The sequence below is a fragment of the Prinia subflava genome, chromosome 1 (assembly GCF_021018805.1).
Source record: "Prinia subflava isolate CZ2003 ecotype Zambia chromosome 1, Cam_Psub_1.2, whole genome shotgun sequence".
Taxonomy (NCBI): domain Eukaryota; kingdom Metazoa; phylum Chordata; class Aves; order Passeriformes; family Cisticolidae; genus Prinia; species Prinia subflava.
The window spans coordinates 65,715,420-65,741,650 of NC_086247.1; the positions used below are offsets into that span (position 1 = coordinate 65,715,420).

At 38.3% G+C, this 26,231-nt stretch overlaps 1 protein-coding gene across 2 annotated transcripts in view; it reads left to right on the top strand.

Annotated features, from left to right (window-relative positions):
* Window positions 1-26,231, top strand: part of MOCOS (molybdenum cofactor sulfurase) — a 208,038-nt gene that overhangs the window by 58,673 nt on the left and 123,134 nt on the right. For both annotated transcript variants that reach the window (XM_063398852.1, XM_063398842.1), the window contains exon 4: window positions 24,700-25,338. In XM_063398852.1, coding sequence (XP_063254922.1) covers window positions 24,700-25,338 — 639 coding nt within the window. The remainder of the gene's footprint in view (window positions 1-24,699; window positions 25,339-26,231) is intronic.

Sequence of the window (26,231 nt, forward strand, 5' to 3'; positions counted from 1 at the left end):
GTGTCTTCCATTAATATGTCTTGTTCTCTTTCTTTATTGGCTTATGCTCATGATAATTTCAGGGGTGCATCTTAAAGCTCAAACAAATGAATATCATATCCCAAACAGGTGGAAGAACACAATATTAGGCTTTTGCATATTCTAATACATGAAACAGCCAGTCAGTTATGTTTTAATAACATTATCAAAACAGAGATATATCTGTGTAATAAAATTTACTGTTGCTGTAACTGTTACACTTAGAATGATTACATGATTGTAATAAAAATCAGTGGTTATTTGCTACATTAATTAGCTGTTGATTTAATGCTATACAAATGTGATTCCTTTCAAGTAATCATATTTCTTGCTGACATTTCTGAATAGGAGAACCAGTTGGTTAAACATGGGCAAATAGCAGTACTGATTATAGGTAAGCCACAGAAGAAAGGATTGAAATAATTTAAAATATTTTAATATGTTACTTTCCAAGCCATGTTATTGTTAATAAAAACTTTTGATGCATTACCAATGCCTTTTTAAATAAACGCACACCTTTGATATTCACTACGCAGCCAAAGTTGCCAAAGAAAAAATGTTGTCTTTCTGTGCTGAACTTTTCTGTGGGATCCTGTATTTCTGTGTCTCCCAGGAAGCCCAGCTGCCAAAGCCCTTTGTGAAATACTTAGTGCTTTACCCCATTCCATCTCAAGGTGAAATCAAGGGAGACTTTTAGTGGTTTTGAACTTATTGCAGTGTCAAGATGTCTCTGGGTTTGTTTTGTTTTGTTTTTTCTTAATGAAAAGCAAATAATATGATCCAAATGTAATAATGTGTACAGCTAAACTGTCTTGTTCCTTAACTTCCTAGCTGTCAAACCTCTTTGAAGCTCAGAAGACACAGCTTACCCTATGCTAATGGGGTTGTTTCATAAATATCTTCCTCATAATGAGGATGCTTGCAGAATACCTCAGCCTCTTGCTTATCTGTGCAAACAAAGCCACATCCTCAAATGATGTCAGAGCTAATTTTTGATGAGGTTTATTTCCAATAACTTGTGCTTAATTTGCTGGATCTGAGGACTGGACCTTCATGATTTCCATCAAGAATGGTCCTGACCTTAGGTAAAACTTATGAGTCTAAAAAATGACATGTTCAATCAAATGTAAGTACTTCATTGGTTGAATCCCTTAAATAAAAAGTACATTTCTTAATTAAGGTGGTTTTTTTCTAGTGATTGTATAACAGTCGGTAAACTGGAGGTGACTTGGGGACTAATAATATGTGCTATTTGCTCTAGGCATTTTTTAAATAAAACCTTTTCGTGTGTCATCTCTTGTATAGTTTTTCTTCATATAGCTTGCTATTTTCTTGGCTGCTTCCCTCCTATTTATATTAAAAGGACATACAATATTTCCTGTAGGACTCTCTCTTACGTACAGATACATTTTTTTGTGTAAGACATTTGCCTAATAAATAAACCATTAGTGCCATAAGACTTCAACTTAATGTCTTTGGAACTCTGCCATGAGGGCTTTCTACATTTGCAAAACCATAGTTAGCCAGGACTTTTTTGAGTGGCGTTAGGGGTTATGATCAGCCAAGTTAATCCTGTTTGTTTAAGCAGCAACAAGCCAATTCAGTCAATCATGCCTACTGATAAGCTGTTTCACAGGAAGCTGTGCAAAGTGTAGTAAAAACATCCATTTTTCACTTGAAAAATGGTTAAAAACTGTAAAAATGTATTTCAGAGACTAGTTAGGATGTGAAATTTTACTGCAAACTACACTAATTGACATGTTCTTCTGGTTTCTGCAAATCTGTAATGGTCGGTATTTAAAAATTCATTTGCTATCAGAACTCCTCATCTTGCACATGCAAAAACTACCACACATTTTGTACTTGGATTCAAATTTTTACAATATTTATACACTGAGGTGATACAAAGAAATCTGGGAAGCTAAGAAAAAATACACTAAAGAGCTATTGTACAAAATATGAACTTTTTTTATTCCTTGCATATTTTCTTCATTGTTTTATTTGTTCAAAACAGTATTTCCTCTGAAGGATTGACTGAGAAAGAATTATATACTCACACATGAGCCTCAGGCCATAGAAAACCCTTTACTTCGGATGTTGTGTTTGGGAGACAGAGCTGAAGCAATGAGAAAGGAAAGAGGTAAACAAAAAGTAAATTATGATTTTAAATGCTTTGGTTTGGAAAGCTAGACCCACTGGCCTTTTTGCTGCCTTGTCTTTTCTCATGTAGGACTTGCAGATAGCTCTGGTGGTAAATGCCAGCAAGACCCACACAGACATGGACAGGTTTTAATAACCTACTCTTAGCCAACTTAGTCTTCTTGTCTGGTAAACAATGCCAGGCCTTCACTCCAGAAGATTATTCCATTTATCTCTTACTGTCTGGACTTACACATAAGCATCCATTAAAATCTCAAGTCTCTGTTGGGACACAAGCCCACATTTAAAACTAGGTATGTGTTTAACTGCTGTTCAGAACAGCGTTTTTTATTAGCAGGCTTTATTTTTAATTACACAAGCACAAAGAAGAACAGCATGGGGGTGTTTGGTTTTTGGCGTTGTTTTTAATTTCTGGCTCATTTTATGTTCTTGTAAACTAAATATTTTTAGACAAGTGGTTTGCACTGTCAGCTTCGAAAAAAACCAGCAGCACATCCAGTTGGAGTTAGCAGCCAGACTTCAAGTTCTTAATTATTTAAGACTTAACTATTTTTATTTTTCTTGTTGTGTGACATACATCAAATCCATTTTCACACTTGCAAAGACGAAAGCAGTATCTACTTTGGGAGGCGTTTTTGCTCTACTTTTGGCTTTCTTTACAAGTGCAAAAGAAAACAGTCAAAGATACCAGTCATCCCTTGTGCTTTAAATGTAGAGAACCTTAGGAATGGAAGGAGAAGGAATGTTTGGTACATGGTGACAGCCATATAGTTCTTGAAAGCCACATCCATTCGTAAGCCTCCAAGAACCCCAGTCTGTATAATACTTCTTGCAAAGTTTCATTGCTTTGCTGTCCCCATAGGGCAAAAGCTTTTTCTTCAATCCGATTTGATCCTCTCTCATTTAATTTAATATCTTTTGCCCCACATCCTCATGCTGCACCACTGTGAAGAGCCTGTCTCTGTCTTCTTAATGACCTCCTCACAGGTAAGGGAAGGCTGCTGTTAGATCCCCCTGAAGTCTTCACTTTCAGAGGCTAAAACCCCTGCAGGTCATGTGCTCAGCCTTGCTGTTTCTCCACTGAATTAGCTGCACTTGATCATTGTCTTTCCTGTGCTGGAGGCCTGAAACTGTGGTGCTCCTGATGATTGCTTCATAGAGGAGGATGGTGGGCTGTGCTTTACGTAATCCAGCCCAGGATGCTGCTTGCCTTCTTGGCTGTCAGGCCCATATTCCCTTTTGTGGATGTCTATCTTTATCTAAAAGGGAATGTTACTCAATTACTAAAACTTTATAGAGTTAACCAAGCCCCCTGGTGGAGCTGGTTAACTGCTTACACTTGGCAGAATTGCTTGGCCTCACTCATCCACAAGGTGCTCCATTATTCTCCTATTAGATGTAGCTGATCCTGGGATCTGTAAAGGCTGTATACTTTGGTCTGTCATATATTTGGTGAGTTGTAAATGTTCTATGTGCACATTTTCCCAGATGTGATACCTGCTAATCCCCGGTGACAGTGACCTGCTATTTTGAGCATGGAGTTGATGCATTATTGATTAATTCAGCTTAGACTGCACTTAAAGTGGTTGTACTCTAATTACATCTGGTCTCTAGAAATAATAGTTTAGCATTTCAGAGGCTTTTTGGAAGAGATGAGGTTTTCTCTACTGCAGAATGTTTATTCAATGGTATTTTTGTCATAGCATGAAAAATAAAGTGTACCTTTTAACAGAGTATTCTTTTAATCTTGTTACTTTTATGTAACAATAATTTATCATTAGTAAAATTCTTTTTCCCTGTGGATGTTTCATTTTAGCAGTACAATTTGTTGCTTCCAAAGAAAATAATACATCACTTGAAAGCATGATACCATAAACTCAAAAATAATCTTCTTTGGTGAACCTTTCCTTTCTGTGTGTTGTGTGTGATTTTTTTGGTCAGTTACTCACGTTTTATTAATGCTGAATTATTTAAAAATATTTTATCTTAATAATTTCTGTCTGGGCCCATTCACATACTCTCTTGCTTTCTGACATTGAGAGCAGAGATGAAGCTAAGTTTCATGGTTTAAAAAATAGGTCTCCAGGTGACTTTCACATAAAAATGTTTTATTTTCTTTATGGGTACTAGTAAGTACCCCTTCAGTATCATGCTGATTGTGAAACATTTCAGATTGTACTGCTGATGGAAGTCAGCTTTATGGAGTAACTGGAAGAGAGAAGATTTACATTTTCACACATCTTCTGTGTGATTTCTTGGGTGAATAATTTCAATAAAATGATCAGCTGAAGTAAAATCAGTTTAGAATATAATCAGTTATTAATTAAAAGACAGTTGAGTGTGACAAACTGTTATCAACATTAGTAGGTGCTAGAGGTGTGTTACTTAAGCCTAAATTTCAGAAGTGCTACCAAATCAGTCATCCAAAATCTTCATGCTTTGTATGCGTTTTGGATTGCATTCAAACATTCATGGTACACAAGTTTACCATGCATCTCCTTTACTTGGTGCTCTGATAGTGCATAAAATACCTGATGCATACCGTGGTGCTTTATGTGTTAGGTAGTGTCTGGGGAAGATAGAGTCTCTTTCCTGAAAAATTTATTGTCTAGGTTTAAGAGCAGAAACTCTGCTCTTGGGCATAGATAGTTAAGGGAGCATAGTAGACCCAGTAGACAAGAGAGATAAACATAAGAAGTAATAGTGGTCGTGCCCCACTTGTTGAAAGAAAACTTGTTCTGGAGGGTAGTGGGGGTGGAAGGCAACAAGGGACACTTGTAATCGATTATCCATAAATGGATATTTTGCTAGTGGATGCTTGCTACAAGCTTTTGCTAGAGCAGGAGTGGGACTGTTTGAAAATGCAAAAGTGGTGAGATTCGTGGCACAAAGTCAAGAATTAAAGCCTTGGCAGTGGAGAACAAAATTCCCTTTTTGTTTCAGTTGAGATGGGGAGAGCTACTTGGGGACAGTGAGCTGGTCGAAGTGCCAAAGGGAGAAACTGTTTCTTGCAGTAGAATTTGAACTAGCAGGGAATGGGAGAAGGGTGAGATGTCAAAGGCAGAGAAGAGCATGCTAAGGGAAATGAGTTACATTGGCTATTTCCTCCTTGTGGACACATGGAAGCAGGCATGCCATGGGACATTATAGCTGGTTGTGTAAGTGTAGTTTAGCTAAAGTTCTGAGGGATTCAAAGTAGTGAATTATTTATTTATTTATCTTTTGAACACTTTATTGAAAGAGATGTTCAAAATTAAATAATACTGGTAATTACTGAAATTAAATAATACTGTTTGAGGCACATTACCTTACAGAAAAGTAAGAGAAGCTGTCTTGGTTTGGAATACATAACCCAGGACAGAAGTCTTAGTGAAATAAATGTTCACACTTGTCAACATTTTCTTATCTAAGCAGTCTTTCTTTGGCAAAAAATTAGTGGAATTGCTAGCAAGAATGTCAGTTTGTAACAGCTGAGATATGACACTTAATCAAGTAAATGTCTAAATGTTACAGCCCATACAGAGAAATGGCAAAGAGTTTAGCTTGTGTCAGGGCCCCAGCCTGTAGTTTTCCAAGGACAGCAAAAGATCAAAGTGCAATGTACCTCGATTGCTGCACAAAGCAGTGGTTGCACAAGAGCAACAGGACACGTACAAGAACATTGCAATGCTTGTGCTTTTCTGACCGGGGCTTCTGAGCATCAGATACCAAGTATTCTGCAAAAGCACAAAGGGAAAAGAAAGATCAAGGGGAGGAAAAAAATCTCCTAAGTTTTTGAATTCTCTGATGGCTCAGTTGTTACTCAATATAATAAGTAAAATTGCTTTCTGAGTTATTGTACAAAATATAAACCTTTTTAGCACCTATGTATCATGAGTTAAAAGCAAACTTCCCTTTGGTTTCTTGTTCAGAGTAAAATAACAGTACCTCTGTTGATCATAAAGGAATGCAACCTTGTGGCAAATGTATTTTTTTTTTCTTCCTTTGTAATATGGCTGAGCAATATCGGAGAATCACAAAAAGCTTAATCCTCATGAGAACAATAAGGACAATAAAGTCACAAACGGTCTCCATATGTCCATATGAAGTCTTATGCACTGAATAAAGCAGATACAAGACTGTAAGGCTTTTTCTTTCCCTTAAATTGGCAGTCAATTAGCTTGGCTGAGAAGCACATAGGAGCTCTGTTCCTTTGCATAGCTTTTAAGATCTTGTAAAGCTTTACAACTATTCTGGAGTAATTTTCTTTTTATTTACATGTCTTTTTTCCATAGCTTAAAGGGGTTTTTTTGGTCTGTGCGTACACACAGATGTGTATCTAAGCAAAACAAAATTTGTGTTTGATTTTGCTTTGTGCAGTCTGCCTTGTTGTAAAGTGTTTTTCAAGGCTGTGCTGTAAACCTTGCAAATTCTGCAGCACACACAAGCTTTCAGAAGGCAATCAGAGCTATCCTGAAGTTCCTTGGGGAATTTAGTTGGTTCTGTGTGAATACAGCTTCTCTCACAGTGGCATCATGTGGGTAAGCAGAGCTTCTTGTGTAGTAACAGAATGCAAATAATTAAACAACAAAAATGACCAAGAGTGTGTCTGTACTCCAAGTTCATGGTAAGAGGAACTGAGATTCTGGGAAATAGTGTTGGGGATTTTCTTTTTTTAAGCTCAGTCCTTATCTTTTAATCTCACCAATACATGTGAGGTGAAGCATGAAGGCAATTGAATTATTACAGAATTGCTAAAATTTGCACTAAAAGAGCAATAATATTTAAAATATTAACTGAAATATTTTGTTACTTATAAAATAATACTAACTATTATTATCATTATTACTTAGTATGTGGAGTTATTTTGATAAAAATTAACCTTTTCACTTACATTTAAAGAAGCGTGTGGGCACAGAGATGTTTGAAGACATCTGCACTGCAGCTTGAAAGAATATTATAAACAAAGTAACTTTCTCTAGAATTTCTTCCTTAGAGACCTCCAGAACACAACATTCATGTGAAAAAAGAATCAAAAAAGGCTGTACAAAAATCCATTACTAGTCTGCTCAACATCTCCCCCTCTTCTGCCAGCCTACAAGCAGTAAGAGGACAGTCTACTTTCATTTTGCTGCTTGACTCTGTGGTTAAACAAAAATAGTCAGTATGGCTCAACATTGAGTAAAGAACTGTTGAATATGTTATAAAATTGTTATGACATTTATGGCATGTGAATAATTTGTGGGGGTTGAGGAAGGAGGATGAATGTGAAAAATTTATTGTGTAATGTCTCAGGAAGATTTTTAGCTGTGTGTGTAATTGCAGACAAATTGAAAACAATGGGTAAACCGCTGAGAGTTAAAGACATGCTTAAATACTCTCCTTACCAAGGCCTAAGCACCCAATAAACCTGCAGTGCACTTGTACCACAGATATGTCATGTCAACTCTCCCTTTCTTAACTTTAGTGAAGTGTTATGGGTTCATCTGCTGTTTCCACTGAAAAATAGACAGGATTTGAAGTGATAGCTGTTGCTGCAGGAGTTTTCTGTAATAGCTGCCAAATGGGAGGGAGGAGGGGAAGACAGCAGCAGAGGAAGCAGTAACCTTCCCGCTTCAAGAAAAGAAACAAATCAATCAGTAGCTCTATGCAGGGAATTGAAGAACCTGCCCAACATCTGTCAGACAAAAACTGACGTGCTGCTGCAGAATCTGCTTTATTGCCAACCATTGTGGGTGTTTTGCCTTCAGAAGTGTATTCCAAGAGCTTTTTTAAGTTCTTAATATGGTACAAGGGTGGTGTATCAGTGACACTGCACCCCTGCCTTTATGAAGCAGTAACTCAAGAGTCAATAAAGAGTCAATAAATATCAACAGAGCTTTATATCTTTCATATTCTTCTGTAATTCACTTGATTCTGGATTACTCTAGCCAAAATGTGCAGTGAGTACACTAGAAATGGTAGTGGTTGTTTCAACAAGAGTAAATAGTTGAGAGGGAGGTCTCAGTAGAGTGCAGAAATTGCCCAGTTCGTGATAGTGGTCAGAAACACCTTTTTAACCTCAGGAGCTCTCTGGGAAGTGCAACACCTTGGAACAGGACTGTCCACCTGTTGTAGTTTGGATTTAGGGGGGTCCCCGGGGAGGGTTCCCTGGGAGCCCTCCGGGCTCTAGGTTCTTTGGTATTTGCCTGCAGGCAGGCAAGGAGACTGTTGACGGCTGGTGAGGTGCTGATGAGGTGAGGATTCATTTGGAGTTCGACCCCAGGAAGGCAGCACGGTCACTGAGGAGAGGGGGAAGGAGGGGGAGAGGGAAGGGGAGAGGAGCAGAGCCTCCAGAAGCCTACAGGGCAAAGAGAGAGCGAGTCTGCTTCTCCTTGCACTCTTAACAGGGGAATTCAAAGTGGGCGTGGATAGATTCTCTGGCCAATGGGGTTAGAGACACGATACTGCAGGGGAGGTTACAGACTTAGGATAAACCATACACTTTCCAGAGGTGAGCCAGAGCATACCATTTCAATAAAATGCAATTCCACATCCACCAAATGAATCCCATGCTTTCTGATTTCACCTGTTTCGTTGCAAAGGTGTAACTATTGATTTTGTCTAGTGCGAAAGACAAGGTGAACAAAAACAGAGCTAGGATCTTTTAGAATAGGAAATTTTGGGGGCACAGAGCAAGGGTTCTTAGCTTCCTGCCTTTAACTATAGGAACCCAACCAGAATGTGTATTTCTACAGGGACATTGGTCTAAACAAAATGGTAAGACAAGTGAATGAATCACTTGTGCTGATGCCTATTTGCTGGTGAGCTTGATAGCAGCTCTCCAAGGAGTAGCGAGAGTTGAACACCAGAAGCAAAGTGGCCAAAGCTACTCTGAGCCATACAGACTTTTAGAATCACAGAAGCATTAAGGATGGAAGAGACCTCCAAGATCATCAGGTCCAATCTTTGACTGAAAACAACCTTGTGAACTAAACCATAGCACTAAGTTGCATGTCCAGTCATTTCTTGAACACTTTCAGGAATAGTGACTTCACCACTTCCCTGGGCAGCCTGTTCCAATCTTAAGCATCTTTAAATGAAGAAATTCTTCCTGATGTCCAATCAGAACCTCCCCTGGCACAGCTTGAGGCCATTTCATTTTGTCCTGTCACTGGTTGCCTAGGAGAAGAGACTGACCTGGCTACAACCTCCTTTGTGGTGTTTGTAGAGAGCTGTAAGGTCACCCCTGAGCTTCCTTCTCTCCAGGCTAAACATCCATCCCCAGCTCCCTCAGCCTCTCTTCATGTGATTTACTCTCTAGACCCTTGCCCTTCCCTGGACATGTTCCTCAAAGCACCTCGATGTCTTTGGCCCAGAACTGGATACAGGTTTTGAGGTGCGACCTCACCAGTGCTGCGTGCAGGGGGACAATCACTGCCTTCGTCTTGCTGGCCATGCTGGTTTTGACACAGGCCAGGATGCCCTTGGCCTTCTTGGCTACCTGGGCACGCTGCTGGCTCATGTTCATCTGATGTCAACCAGCACCCCCAAGTTCTTTTCCACTGGGCAGTTTTCCAGCCATTCTGTCCGCAGCCCGTAGCACTGCAGGGGGTTTTTGTGACTGAAGTGCAGGACCTGGCAGTTCACTTTACTGAGCCCCATACTGTTGTCCCAGCCCATCGACCCAGCCCGTCCAAATATGTGACAATACATGCAGTGTCAAACATACCATAATGAGCACTGACATAGCAGACAATATCTACACATCTTGAATAAAAAAAAGCCTGATTGATCTGATAAAAGCTGCCCAATCTTAACAGAACAAGACTATGCCTAATAATTTGATCAAGTTTGCTTTCTTGAAGGTTTTGTGCAACAGTCTGTAATTATATTTTTATATAGCTTTGAAAGTAATGGTACATAGAGGAATGTCAGGGTTTCAAAACAATCAAACTGTAATTTTAAAAATATCTATGCAATTCTTACCCTTTTCTTAGTTGAAAAAGTGTACATAATGAAAAAGAGCCCAATAGAGCTATAATGTGAATGAGCAGCAACGCATAAAGTATCTTGTACCCTTCACATTTGTCTTTGAATCACAAGCAAAGTACATCTGGAATGAGCCTTTCTGCTTTTTATAGCAGACCACTTACTGTTTCTGACTTCTTCTGCTAATACTCATAGGTAACTCACTGATGGCATCTCTTGACAATTCATGCATCTACCTTTGTTTTAGGGACATGCAGTTTTGAATTGCAGCCAGATGGTCTAGACAGATGATTAAAAAGTATGAAATGGTACACCAGAGCACTTACCTCCTGCTGCTCTGTCACATTGCACAAACACTTAATGAAATCTGAAGTGTAATAGCTAAAAATATATACTGCAGTACAATGGACTTTCACTCATCCTTCTGAGATTTAATTGTCTTTAAATATGGCTTCCGAAAAAAGGTTGCCTTTTGATTCTATTTCTGGACAAATTTCTGGTGAGCTGATGACCATGAGCTGGGCAAAGAACATAATTTTTTATTCTGTGTTGGGGATTTCATATCACTTGTTCTGGAAATTATCCATAAAAATAAGACTGTACTTCAGCATAGTTTGTTATTCACCACATAGTTTTCTGACAACCTTGTTGAAGGGAATGCCTGCCAGAAATTAATTTCAGGTCTTGTAATTCAAAATTTGAACCTTTTAATGAGATACACCGTGTATGTTAAGCTTCTGCCTTTGGCCTTTAGAACATAGCTCTTAGAATCAGATTTCTAGTGTACAATTACAAGTTCAGTATTTACCTTCTTAGAACATTCTGTAGTCATTTATACTTGCTGTACATTTGCAGGAATGTTTGCACAAAGCGATATACAAAGGGCACAGACATACACACCATGAGTGTCCTTAGAACTTTGAATAAATATTCATCAAATATATTCACTTTTCATTTTGCTCATGATATTAGATGTTACCAAAACTAATATCAAAGCATCAAAGGTGACAAATCTTCCAAAATGGTATTGAAATTATAATAGGGAGAGTTAAAAAGTACAGACCAGAAAGACAGTAGATTTTAACTGAAAAAACTCAATAAAGAACTTGAAATTTTCCTGCTTCATGCGTATGAAATGTGACTTGATCCTGTTGGAATTTGAGCTGAGGGCTATGCGGAACAGCTTTCTTGTATCTCTAAAACTGATCAGATCTTACTGCTCACATCCCCTCTGGTTTGTACTTGAGATCACTTTCACAAGAGCTAACCTATTGTAATGTGGTGCTGCAGTGTAACACAGAGGCTGTTGCAATTTCTAATTGTTGTGGAATATATTTTTTCCAGCCATTAACAAAGCTTTCCGATTTTGGTGAATTTATAGAATGCCTATATTCCCTAATGCAAGAGGGTCATAGGTTAAATCTACATCTAGTGAAAGATTTATTCTCTTAATTACATTTTTCCCAAAAGGGTTTCATCAGTATATAAGATAATACATGAATGTGCCCAAAAGGTTTTTTTTTAGCTTGAATACACTTTCAGAACTTTTGGATCCCCGTAGCAATAATTCAAGACCATACTTTACCTTGAAATGTAACCAAGGGTAGAAGGCTTCCTTTTATGCAATTGTGAGCATGTAACAATACATGTGGCCCTACACATGCATACATTGAGAGGAATTGAATCAGTGTTGTCACAAGCATTAATTCTGCTAAAATGGCCACTTCTTTACCAATGAAAACAAGAATAATTAACCCCTTCCCAACAACAAAACTAGGAACTCATGTAGTCAGGAACAAATCTCTTGTAAGTGCATGAACATGGACAGTACTGTGAAATTATCCACGTTTGAGTAAGGCAATTTCAGTGTGTCTGCATGTATTTAAGAAGAATGGGTATTCCTGCTTTTCTAGCTCAACACATGGTGTCAGCTTAAGTGGTGAAAGGCTACAGTGCTGATTTCAGTTGCCAGCTGCAACATTACTTTACTTTGATGGGTTTTTTTAAGGTCACTGATACCTGGAATAGGGAAGAGAAATTTTTGCAAATGTTCTAAACTGTTAATCATCCCATTTAAAATAGCACTTAAAAGAAGTCAAATATACTGAGGTTTTTCCATCCTGAGTTGTTGAGTTTTTTCTGCTTTTGTTCTGTAAAGAAACTTGAATTTAAAAAGTCAGCTTAATCACTGTTTTGAAGGTGTGATCTGTGGCTCTTTTCCTACAAGATGCTGTGTATTTTGTTTCAGCTGAGCATGGTTTGTCATCTTGTGCATGGAAATATCCTATGCATGTGAGTAGTCCTCTGCTCATTTGGGGGATCTTTCCCTGAGATTTGTTTTGTTTTTTTGTTGTTTGTTTGTTTGGGGTTTTTTTGTTTGGTTTTTTGGTTTTTTGGTGTTTTTTGTTGAAGGCTTTGCTATGTAGGGTGGCTTGCCTGAAGTGGCATAAATAGGTTCCTAAGTATTACTCCTTGTTGTAATTGGCTCTACTGAGGTTGCAGTGATGAGTTTGCTTTCAGAATGTTTCCCAGAATATAGGCAACATGGGGTGTGTATTTCCATATATGAATTGACCATTGCACATCTGGATTTCCTGGCCTCTTAGGTCAGGTTTCTACCTTCTAGAGGCTAGATAGTGACAAAAAAGAGAAATTCAGGGCAATCACTACATTTTCTGACTCATATTTTCTACTTAGAAGCTCTACAAGATGAGATTGAAATGTAGATGGATTATATGGAATTGTGGCTGTTAGTACTTGTTTTTAGTCACTTTTTATTTCTTGAGATTTTCAGAAAGGAAGGGTTATTTCATATGCATCTTCTGGCATGAATTTTCTAATCAATAGTGTCTTTAATTTATATCAGGATTAGTTAATGGGACACTTCAAGCATCATTAGTTTCAGTTTATAATTGTTACATCCATTTGGGTTTGAACAGAATGATCCTCAGAAAAGATGGGAAGGATTGCAGCAAGTCACAAAATACTTCTCCTAGCTCTCTCTCACATATGCAGCATCTGCTCCCTGAGTTTTATGCATATTTTCTCTTCAATTAATAAAGCAATGGCTTTTACATGGAGGTTTTATGATCCTATGGGTTTTAAGTTTCCCGTAAGCTGCTTTCATTTCATGATTCTAAAAATGTCACTTGTGAGCGCCTTAAAATATTTTTATTGTTCCTTTTCCCCTGATGTTGTAGATTGCCACCAGCTTTGTTTTAAGGCTATCCCTCAGCAGCCGTTCATGCCTTGTTGCATCCATCATGTGTCAGACAGTTTCTCTGTCAACTGCCAGGAGCACTGGAAGCTCAATTGTCAGGATTTAAGGTGAATGAAGAGAGCCTTGACAGGCAGAAATTATGTTTCCCATATGAAAAAACATGCATTCATGGTTTCTGGGAAATCTTGGGGCTGTCTGAGCCAACACAAGAATGTGGTTCAGTGGGAAGAGCATGCAGCAAGGGCACACTAAGACCAAGAATCTTTTGGTCAGCTCAACAAACAAGCAGAAAAGCCTTTTACTCTTGAGTATTTCTGTAATTATGTAACCACCAGGGTGGCTTCACTAAGATTTCGTGATACTGTGTTATTCCTAACTCATAAGTGATTAGATAGCGCACTGTTTTACCAAAGTATGAGCTTTGCAGGTTTCAGGAGTTCATGTGCCAAGACTTACTGGCTGTGCTCTTCATATTATTGTCTCTGTCCTTAAGGAAGTTTTTTCAGCTTTGTGTAAAGTGCTTCAGTGCTCTTCCGAGGAAGCAGAATCAGAGCTATGCTGCTGAAGTGGGACATCACATCACATAAAAAACAAATGGCAAATAAGTGGTGGCCAGCTATCTGCCAGGCTTCACTCTTCTGGCTTTTCCCCCACAAGGTGAAGTACAGACTGCTGTTGAGGATTTGTCTGATTTGCTGGGATATCTATGCCATATAAAGTAAAATATTGTTGAAATACATAAATAGATTTATGTAAGTCCTCTGGATTTTGAAAGCAGACTGAGGTGGTTTCAGATTAACATGTTGATCTAAAGTAATTTCCAGATAAAAGCACAGTACTTAAAATGCTACCCTTGATGAAATAAGGCCTATGTATGTGTCAGCATTTACCGTGCTCCCTGTCACCATAGTAGCTGAGACCCAGATTCACAAAATCATATCATTCCCTCTTAACCACCTGAAAACCTCCAAAGTTCTGAGCCTAAGTATTTCTCAAGTAAATGTGAACTCACTGTACAGGCCTTTTATGAATTGCAAAAAATTATCCTTTCTTCATAATTCTTTTTCCCTTTTGAGCAAAAAAGCTCTGGCAGGAGGTCTGATGATTTTTTGTAGTGAGAACATCAGTCATACTGTGACAATACTTTGTAGAGGTGGTTCCAAGAGGTTATACTGGAAACAGTCAGTCTCTGAGCTTCTGGATATTTGGAATCAGAGTCCTTTATCACCACTGTTGGTACATTTTATGTAGTTGACTCGTTTTGACATGAAAGCATTTTGTCTTTATTTCCTTTCACCTTGTGTTTTGTAATTACTCCAGAGAAACATATTAATATTAATAAGAATTGGCAATGCATGTGTGATCACTGATCATACTGTGTGATTATACTTTATTTGTAGTTGGTATGTTTCAAGATTAGGATCAAGGCCTTTGTTCAGAGCAGGAATTGGAGTAGAAACTATCAGATAGATCTTAGCATTGAGAAGATGTCTTCCAAGTGGCTCATCCTACCAGGGAGGTAGGCAGCTATACTCTTCACAGGGTAGAGACTCAAGTGTATCCATTTTCTGATAACCACAAGTCAGAGTGATTGACTCCTCAGCCTTCCAAAGGAAGATGGTGGAGGAAGATTGTTAGCCATGTGGGACTGCTTGGGACCCACACACCTTGTCACAACTGTTGTGCTTAGATCCCTGCACTCAGGATGGCTCAGGGATGGACTTGCTTGGAGCAGGTGTAGAGAAACTCTGATACATGGGAGTTGCACAGGCTTGTCTATACAATTGCTCTCCTCCTGCCTTTCAAACCTTTCTTAGTCCCAGGCAATACCACCCCAAAAAGACTAAATAAGTAATGGCAGACTCAGTGAGCATATGTCTGTGCTTGACTCTCACACCACAGAATAAGCCCAACTGCTGCTGGAGAGTGTGAGAGCTGCTGGGTTATGCTTTTGCAGCTATGCTTTGTTACTCATGCCTTACGGTCTAAAACATCAGGCAACCTGCAAGTAAGTCAAGCTTACTTGATAGCAAATCCATTTTGTAAACAGGTCATGGACTTGTTGTCACATATCCATTCTTTGGCACCTACAGGGAAAAGAGATTGGCCAGTGTCAGAGTTTCAGGGGTATGTGAGACACTGTTTCAGGAAAAACTTGCTGTAGTTTTTTAAATGGCTACAAAACTACTACAAAAGATAAAATAAACCCCCATGGCTGAAGAGATCACAGAAGTACACAGTTTAAAGGCCAAATCTCATCTGGAAACAAATTCTGCTAAATAAAAGTTAAACAAAGAATAATGTTTAAAAAAGGTTGGAAGCAATGGTATGTTATTTAAGGGGGAAAAAAAGGCTAGCTTATAAAGTTTTCTTAGCACCGTAAAGAATGTTTAATTTCTTATCTGACATTACTTAAAAGGTTAGCCACTGTAAAAACTTGAGAGTGTGGAACCATCAGAACACCTAAGCGGGATTTCTTTTTTTTCTGAAACAACCTTTGCAAATTCATATTTGTTATGCTGTTGAAAATAGCCAAGTGTTATGCTCTAGTTTCAGAATCAGAAAAAAAATGTGTAGTAACTTCCGACCAGTTACCAGGAAATATCTGTGTGGCAGGTAGCAGGCCTCATGGCAGTGATGCTTGCTGACATTAGCAGCATTAATTTGGCGTTGCAACACTGAGTCTCCCAGGAGGAGCTCAGAACATGTGGAAAGGTCAGAGATCAGACCTTACTAAGTAAGACTGGGAAGAGGGATGTTTGCATTCCAAAGATGCTGAGGCTAAGCTGGATGATCATAGCTGTGTATAGTGCACAAGGCGTTTGGACACCTTTGGCATGCAGTGGAAGGATTTGGACAGGTCCAGGGTGAGATGCTTTAGCCTAATGCACACCTCTAGCTTAGGTCAGATGAGCTTCTTTATGCAGAGCCTGTGGTCTTTGGGTGCCTCTAAAGAGGGATTTGCTCTGATGTCCACAGTGTAGATGTCTTACTGTGATACAAATTTCCTTATGCACACGCTTTGTTCCCTTAGCCTGTGAATAGGATATTCCACATATTCATGGTAGAAAGGACACCTCTAGCTGGTATAGTGCTGTCTCAAGTGTTCACCATTGAAGCAAATCTTGTGTTCGTTTCTGTTCAGAGGATGCCTAAATGTAAAACTTATGGTCTGTGCTAGGTAAGAGGAAAATACAGTGACTTTAGGTGTTTGGTGTAACTTATGAGGAAAATACTGCATTGAAAACGTCTCGTGCTGGAGTTGCCTAGACACCAGCTGAGGTGATATGCTAGTCCATGCACAAAACCTTTCTATGTTTGTTTCTAACTTTGCTTCTTCCTAGTGACTCCTAGGATTTGCTGCAAAAATTGCTTGAATTCTAAGACATGAATGATTTAAAAACTGATTCATTTTGATTTGTAGTTTTCCAATTTGGCAATTAATTTCTGAAAATACACTTTGAAACATTTCTTTAATGACCTGCTTGATGTTTATGGCTAGTCCTCCTTAAACAGTTGCCTAAAATATGGGTTGTTTTTTACATTTTTTTCCTGGTTACTTGAATACCAGGTGGTAAATTTTCCTTTAAAGAACCTATGATATAAATCTTCAGAGTAATTTGTGTTGTAATTAATGAAAATATTAGGTTTTCATGGGTGTTTTTACAAATCTTTGGCACTTGTTCAAGTACTGAAGTAAACAGATCTGGCTGATCTTACTCAGAAAAATATCCACAAAGTGGTCTTAAAATCATGTAGCTATTGATCTTCCCTCTCTACACAGAAAAATAACAGTTAATTTCAAAGAAAACAGTTAGCCAGGGGTTTCTGCCACATTTAGAAAGTTACAGGCATTAGAGACTTCTGTCCATGAGAGGAGTTATGGTTGTGTGTTAGAACAAACTGTACCAACAGGAAGCTTGCAGCACTGTATTTTGTGGATTTTCAGAGTCCTTCTGACTGTTTTGCTCTTTTGATTACATGCAGAGCCATAATACCACTTTTATTTGTATCCGCCAGTGTGCCAGGTGTGACACTGAACACCTTCTGGATGTTCACTTTGAAATGTGTAATGAGGGTCAACACCTCTCAGTCAGAGTGTGTGCTTCTCATAGGCTTTGTTCATCAAAGCATCTTTTTCTGCAGGAAGATGTTTTGTGGTCATTAAAGATCCCCTGCTCTTCTGAAGCTGTTGTGCAAGGGAAACTCCAGGCATTCTGCTGAGCTGCCAGCTTGGCGGAGCTGGAGAGGGGGTTTGTTTGGTGAGGACTGACCATGACCCTTTGTAAGCAAATGGGTATTTCCACAGTGTGTCTCCAGTGAACTGGACAGGGGAATAAGTGTAAAGGATTATAATGCTTCAATTCAGATGGCTGAGTGTGAATGCCTAAGGAAAGTAATGCTGTCCAATGGAAAGGGGGGATTTTTTCCATTACCTGCCCGTGCCAAGTGGAACTTCAGAAGTGCATTCCATCTAATAATTTAATTTGTCTCAGGAAGGAAATAAACAGTCATGTCAATGGGTAAGATCCTAATCACTCTTTTGCAAGCAGTAATGGAAAGAAACTGGGTTCAGAGTGAGTGCTTTTCAAATAAAATGGTCAGAAAAGAAATTTATGTGTATGTAACTACTGAGGATGAACAAGGCAGTGTGCAGCGATTTCACAGTTAGCACGTGCTCTGAAAAATTTAAATTTGTGCACTGTCAATATGAGAAAGGAAACGGAAACAGAAAAGGGGACCTATTGAGGAAACTTTGAGAGAGAACGGTAAAAGATTATTTATCCCACTGCTCCTTCTCATGCTTGTATTAATCCATGGGTGAATCCTTCAGTTTAATGAATCACCGCTGGATTAGCTGCCCAGGTTGCAGATGAGATGGTATATATTTTTGATTAAAACATTGCATTAAGAAAAAAATAAACAAACCAAACAAAAACCCCAAATCTAAACCTTTACTAAGGCTTTTTTTTTCATGAAGTTATGTTTTGCTGAAGGGAGACAGGGTTGGTAATTTTTTTTTGCTTGAATATATTTGATTCTTTAAAGCATTTATAGGTTTTAGTTTGCTTTTGAATTGGGAATTGACAATGAGAATATAACTCAGTGCTGTGACATACTGGATTGAATAGACCTTGCCTTTATGAAGTAAGATATAAAATATTTCATACCAAGAAAGCCTGTCTTTTAAATTTGTAAACTGGAACATTCCTGTCATGGATATAGATGTATACTGTCACTTCTGTCATCAACACAAATTAAAGAAAATTTGGGTTATATGTTAAGAAATATATCCTTTTCTATGGTATCCTTCTCTGCTGTCTTGAATGAGGATAGCCACATCTTCTTTTCCTTTTTCTCTGTATATGTAGAGAGAAAAACACATACAGAACTGCTGCTGCACATGAAGCTAAGCCTGAAAGCAGGAGTGGGCCCTGCTCTGTAACAGCCACAGCAGTTTGCAAGACATTAGGAACTCTCACTAAAGTTGGTGGGGGTTTTTCCATTAGCTGCTTGGATAGCTGGATCTGAGTCTTGATTAATAAGTGGGGAACGTTAAAACACTCTTACCCAGAAATGTAGATTCAGCCACTGTCTCTACTTCTACTTCAGTGCAGAAAGGATTAAAATGCCAGTTACAGAATTTAAATTTTTTTTAGAAGTTACATTAAAAAAAACCCACAAAATTAAACAAAATGAAATATTTTCTGACTCAGAAGTAATTTTTATGTTTCATTCTTACAAAGCCTATTCATTAAACAACAGCATGTTACATCTTTTCAGAGTTTCCATAAAGCTGAAAACAATGTGGTATTTCTAAGGCCCAAGGTAAGCATGTCTCACTACAAGTCTGAACTATGTTTCTGAATCTGGGTAGCATGACACTGAAAAAAAGCTAAGAAAAAAAAAAGGAGCAAATTCTTGTAGAATGTAAATGTAAATGTGCAGCTGAAAAGTTTTCTTTATGAACTGGTACCTAAACTTGAGTAGGTAACTATGCTTCTATCTTTGAATCTGAATCTCCTGTAACCTAAAAATGGCCATACTAATTTTTTATAAGGGTTTTTTATATAGATCAGCTACTGACTAGAGAATCATTTACTCATAGATATTTATGAAAACTCATACAATCTAAATAACATACAATTGTGAATACAAATATAAAGCATATAAACTACAAACTCCTTGACCATATTTTGGTCTTGCCAACTAGATATAGAAATGTTTGCAGCAATTGGAATTAAAGTATGGAGGGGAGAAAACCTAGCAATATAAGTAGCTTTTCAGCTTTTTACAGCTGTTTTCAAAATATAGGATAGGATAGGATAGGATAGGATAGGATAGGATAGGATAGGATAGGATAGGATAGGATAGGATAGGATAGGATAGGATAGGATAGGATAGGATAGGATAGGATAGGATAGGATAGGATAGGATAGGATAGGATAGGATAGGATAGGATAGAATTAAAACGTATTTTAGAAATATTTTAAGCCTAGCAGCATGGAAGAAAAGCCATTTCAACCAGCTGAATTTTGGGAGGCTGTAATGGAAATGGTGGAGTATGGGAAGAAATTTGTTTGCTGCTAATCTTGTGCTAAGAGGTGCAAAGGTCTGATGGAAAGGAGGAGCATGGGGCTTCTTGCATGAGGGAAGGACAGCCAGGCAGCAATTTTGGAGAGCATCTCTCTCATCTAACTTTGGGTGTCACAGTATCCCTAGGGTAGCTGAACAAACAGTATCCTTTACCTTCTGCAGAGTGGCACTGTGGATTGATTGTTCTAATTAAACTGTTAGTTTGGGTTTTCGGATTGGATAAGTTAGATAATGTGACTATTCTTTCTAAATATATGACCTGATTATAGAAATCTTTAAGTATAAAACTCATTACTAATTTTGTGTGTATTAAGCATATAAAATGAGACAGCAAGCTTGGTTGGGTTGAAAATTGACTTTCTTTGCCAGTGTTTACTTTGAAGCAGAAAGGTATTTTGGCTCAGCTGTTGTTGCAAAGATACAAAAGTCTTCTGACAACTTTTAAAAATGATTAAACATCAGCTAACAGAGAGGTCTCAGAATACAGACATGCACAGGGAAGTGTGGTCAAGTGAGGGCATTTTCAGTGCCTTCTCTCTGGACGGATTGCATGATCCATGTCATGATCTGTGCTCCTGGGGTGTTGAGAGGATAAGAAGAAGGAATGGCTGCTCATGGTGGGCCTTCAGTGTCCTGCAAAGACGGAGCTTGCAGCTTCATCCCTCGCCTTGCCAGCCTGACAAGGGACTGGTTCCTCAGCCTTTCTGCCTCTGTGCAAGTGATGGCACAGTGGTATCCATATGTTTAATGAAACAATTACCCTTTTAGGTATTTCTCCCAAGGAGTCCTTTGAAAAATGGAAATTTGTAATACTATAAAATGCTACTGCTCTTTGCAGCTGTCAGCTGTAGCAGATCAAGTTATCAATTTTCTACCGCAAGTCTTTGGTCCTACTGCCAATGGCAACCTTATATATGGCTATAAATCTTCCTGGAGTGTAATAAAGGTGTGCTGCATTTCACTGTAATGGGGTATGTCTTGCACAAAGACAGACAGCATTAGGGATTTTGTGTGTAATAACCAGTGCTTCAGGATGTCCATGTCAAAACAGAGGATGTAGGGCTGTGGGCTGCAGAAGTCATTGAGACATGTGGCAGCTTTCTATCCCTGAGTACTCTGATTTTATCATGGCATTGCTGCTCTAGTTCAGGAGTTTGTGGTATTCTATCATAAACACTATTCTGAGGTTCTTGCAGCTTTTCTGGTCTGCACATCAAAAGTCATTATGGAGAAGAAAATTCCCTGAACTCAGTTGCTATTTATTTATTTGTTTGTTTGTATGTTTATTTATTTATTTATTTATTTATTTATTTATTTATTTATTTATTTATTTATTTATTTATTTATGTATTCTCCCTTTCAAAGTTTGAAATAGTTCAATCAAAATGTATGTCTGACCTTAAAAATTCCACCTCTTTTGTAAGTACTGGAGTCAGAGCAATTTTATAAGGCATTTGGAGATTCAAAATGCAAGAGCTAATTCGACTCACAAAAGAATTTATTTCCTATTTAAGTAAATTAGAAATATAAGTTGGTTGTTTCTCTAGCTCTAGGAACTTAAATGGCTTTTAAAAAAAGCCTCTAATTTATTTGGACACTTCTGAAAATTAACCCTAAAACTTGATTTTTTTCATGTGAAAGTCAATTTCTGGTACTGAACTGAATAGATAATACATCAGTGTTGTGTCAGAGATTTTATTTCAGAACTTTTCTGCTATTTCTGAATAAATTTCTTGAATGAATTAAAACTTAATATAGTTAACAATGAGCTTTGTCTCACTCATTTATGAATTAAACACAGAGCTGTCACTATTTGTGAGCCTAAACAATCCAAAATAGTATTTATTATTTTGTAGAATTCTGAAAATCTTTAATAAAAGTACTCACTGGCTCTGATATTCATGGTTGGATGACAGCATCCTGTTATTAAATCCCATTCCACCATTTTTGCATTCCAGCTATAGTCATTTAACAGTGTCTTTTGGTCAAATTAAATACTATGGTAAGCAAGTACAGTTCCAATGGAGAACTCTACGTGCTATTCTTATGCAAAATTTCGATTTTTGCTCAGTGTGTCTCACCTTGCAGTGAGCCTGTGTGGCACAAAGAGGCTGAGTGGGGAAAAAAACAGGGAAATTATAGAGAGTAAAAGAGGAGAAGACTTGAGAATAGCCTTCAGCTTGTTTCTTGTTGTTGCTCTTGTCAGCTCACTCTTATGAAAAGATGTTCTATATTAAGAATTTGCTCCTTTCACCAAGTTTTTTAGCTCAAAATGTATTCTGTGTGTACACATACATGTGAATAGGTAATTTGTCCTATAGCTTACAGAGATAAAAATAGACTGATTTGGATGCTTTGCTGTTGTTATTGATTTTTCTTGGAATTGCACAACCTTTTTGCAGTTTTGTTTATATCAGTGTGATGATTCCGATATCCGGAATATATATCCGATATATATCCGATACGACTGTAGCACATACAAAAATAAGCCACATCAGATAATACATATAAAAATTATGCCCATAACCACAAAAACCCAGCCTGCTTTCTGATCCATTTTCCACCATTCCTTTCCCCTGGAAACAGAGGTATAATGCTTTCCTTCTCTGTCCCTGAAAACGAAATTAGGACTCTTGCTTTTTCTGCTTTCCGCCTTTTCTGTATCTTGGTAAATGCAAGGAAAGAAGAATAAAGGCAGAATGATATCAGGACTGAAATTCAGGGCATGGTTATGAGTGTTAACCCTGGAGCCAGCTGGGTTAAGGGTTTCAAGTTCCTTCACTCAGATTTCCTATATGACACATACATGTGCTCCAGGTTGCAAAGCAGGTGGTGGAGGGAAAGGCTGCACAGCTCTGTGCAGGGGGAAAGAGGAGTGATTCAGTGACCAGAGAGAGCAGGTCACAGCGATGGATGAGGCATGCTGTCAGCTCAATACCCGATACAAAAATGTCTGTGATTGTTCCTGTCTTCAGCCCTAACAGGGCTCTAATGGAAACTAGACTCTAATGGAAAAGTTTGGGTTCTGTGAAGACGGTCTTTAAAAATTATGTCCGGAGCTGTGAATGCTTGCACCAACTATCCCCTGGCAAGTCTGTTTCAGAAAGATTCTTATGATTTCTTTCAAATGGTTTCTTGGAATGTTTAAAGCTTAAATCCATGACCTGCTTCATCGTAAGAGTTGCAGTTCCTTCTTGATTCCCAGAAGACATAAAATACCTACCACTTACATCAGTTTTCAAAAATTTAAGTTCTGAAGAAGGTCAAGGCTCATTTGGGCCTCTGAATCCATCTGTTGCATCCTGTATTTCCAAATACCATAAGAATTTTCTTCAACTGAGAAAAGTATTCATAATATCATTTCAGTGGGCCTTTTTAGGGTAGGTTTTTAGTGCAAATCATCAAAGCCATTGCAATTGTTTCTTTTCCAGTGTTTAATATTTGACTGCTGCACCCACCACCCTGCTGTAAAACCCTTTGCCTGTAGCATTTGTGTTTCAGACTGGATGAATAAAATTTTAAGGAATTTCACCGTCCTATGTTTGAGGATTTTTAACTTGAATTTATCACATAATCTTTTGTGCAACTTAAATATAACTGCACCTCTACTTTCATTTTCTGTGTCTTCTAGCAAGGGAATATCCTGTTGTATAAAACATGCAAACTTTTAATGATACGCATTGGAAACCAGAGTTCATAGACTCTAAATGCTGATTAGTATCTTGGAATTCCACAGATCAGAATGCCAGCTACTTGGAGAGCATTTCTGAGCAGTAATATCTATGCTCTGGTTCTCTTTTCTTTGCTCTGCTCCATTCACTGAAACTGATCTTTCAGGTGTTTGTTACATTTTCTGTTTATATTAGTAGGAGTTTTATAAAGTTAATTCAGAGAAAGTCGATCAGGTGAAAAAGGTAAGAAAGGTGACTGAACTGAAGCTTCTCCTCAGCCTCTGAAAAGACTCATCTTGCACACTGCAAAACTGTAGTAGATGCACAACCTAGCATGGGTACTACAAGCTGTGTTAGATGGTGTTCGCCAAAGGTCATTGAGAGCCAACAAGGTGCTGTCAAGACATCAAAGGATGTGTAGCATAGACATGCCTCCAGAGACCAGTTTGTTCTTCATAGTCTGGCTCACTGGAAAACATTAAATTTCTTCTGGTCTGGGCTACCTTTGTGGAGTACAGAGATTACAGTCTTATGTGCATAAGGCGCATGGAAATGTGTGTTCCTTCTTGCTGCCTTCTGTTTCTATTTTTTATAACAAGCAAGGAGCAAAGCTGTTTGCTAAGGTTTCCCTGTTGAATACTGTGACCCTTAATTTGGATGCCCACTATTTAAGTAGATTATCTTAACTGAAACATATTCTGTCTGCTCTAAATATTTTGTAAACTGAAAACCCTCATAATTTGCAAATAAAACTGGCCTCTCTGAAGGACAGTGTAATTTTAATTATATGCAGGCTTGGTTCTGATCTCACTGAGGGACCAGACTGGCCACTCTATTTGGAGCCTAGCAAATTGGCTTCTTAAGAACACAGTTCACTTCAACACTGAAAAGAGTCTCTTGTGGGCAAAATGATTCAGGTTCCCTTGTTAAAGTTTATTGTACTGTTTGGCAAAATTTGTCTACCTCTATTCATATCTGATGTCACAGTAGAACTTAGGGTGAGGAAAACCAAAATATATCACACAGCAATAAAAGAAAAATCAGAAAATAAATGGATATTTTCCTCTTTTTTTTATTTTTCAGAATATTGCAACACTTTCACACTACTGCTGAGGATTACACCATCATTTTCACATCTGGATGCACAGCTGCACTTAAACTGATAGCAGAATCATTCCCTTGGATACCTGAAGGCACAAAGCAACCCAGCAGTCGATTTTGTTACCTAACTGACAGCCACACATCTGTGGTTGGTATGAGGGGCATAACTGCTTCAATGAATGTCTTGTCGGTTCCCATAAAACCAAAGGAAATTCTGTTAGCAAAAAGCAGGTTACCGACCGAAGAACAAAACTGCACAACACCTCATCTGTTCTCTTACCCAGCTCAAAGCAATTTTTCTGGTACCAAGTATCCCCTTTCATGGATACAGGACATAAAATCTGGAAAACTCTGCCCCATCAAAATACCAGGGAAATGGTTTGTTCTACTAGATGCAGCCTCGTACGTGAGCAGTTCTCCATTAGATCTGGGAGTCCACCAAGCTGACTTTATCCCCATCTCATTCTATAAAATCTTTGGATTCCCAACTGGTTTAGGAGCATTATTGGTAAACAACAGGATTGCTCCCCTCTTGAGGAAAACCTATTTCGGAGGTGGAACTGCAGCTGCATACCTCGCAGGAGAGGATTTTTATTTCCCAAGGAAATCCATAGCAGAAAGGTAAGGCTTTGTTTAACAAACCCGGATTTTTTGCTGATACTGTTTGCATCATTCAAATGTCTCAGCCTTGGCATATGCACTGGGCTGTGGTGTATGTGCTTTTTATGCACTTGGATAGGATGCACTTGGATGCACTTGTATTTCACATCTAACTCAGTTTGTCTTACTGTTCTTTTTTCCTGTCTAAAGAACATAATCTGAAATATCTACCTTTCTTTCCTGATCTAGTTTACCAAACCTACTAAAAATCTAAGGCTTAATTCAGTGACATAAAGATTAATCTGTGCACTTTTAATTTGTATTTAAGATTCCTCAGTGGAAGCTTGATTTGCTTTTGAAACTGCACCCAAAGCAGCCAGAGCAAGGTTGATCATATAGTGTAACCTCAGGAAAATTGCAAAATTAGGTCTATGTATTTCACTGGCAATGTTGCAATGCTTTGCTCTCAAGACAAGCCTTATCAGAATAACAAGTTTTCTAAAATACATCACCTACAACAAATATTTGCGGTGCTCTTATTCCTTGACTGAGGTTCTGAAGTAGCTCTGAAGGTCTCCTACAGAAAATAGAGGACACCTAAAGGAAGTCAAACATACACAATGCAGGGCAATAAGGTAAGCTTCACCAGTTCCTGAACACACTGAAGTGCCACTCTTAGTGATGCTTAGTCTCTCTGTCCCTCTCCTTCATGTCAGCAACAACTTACATAAATGCAGTAAAGGGTCTTTCTACCTGTCTCACATCTGCACAAAGGAAATGCTAGAGATCAGCATTTCATCACAGGATCATAGAACAGTTTGGGTTGAAAGGGACATTAAAGATTGTCTAGTTCAACCCCCCTGCTGTGGGCCCAGGCACCTTCTGCTAGACAAGATTACTCAGAGGCCCATCCA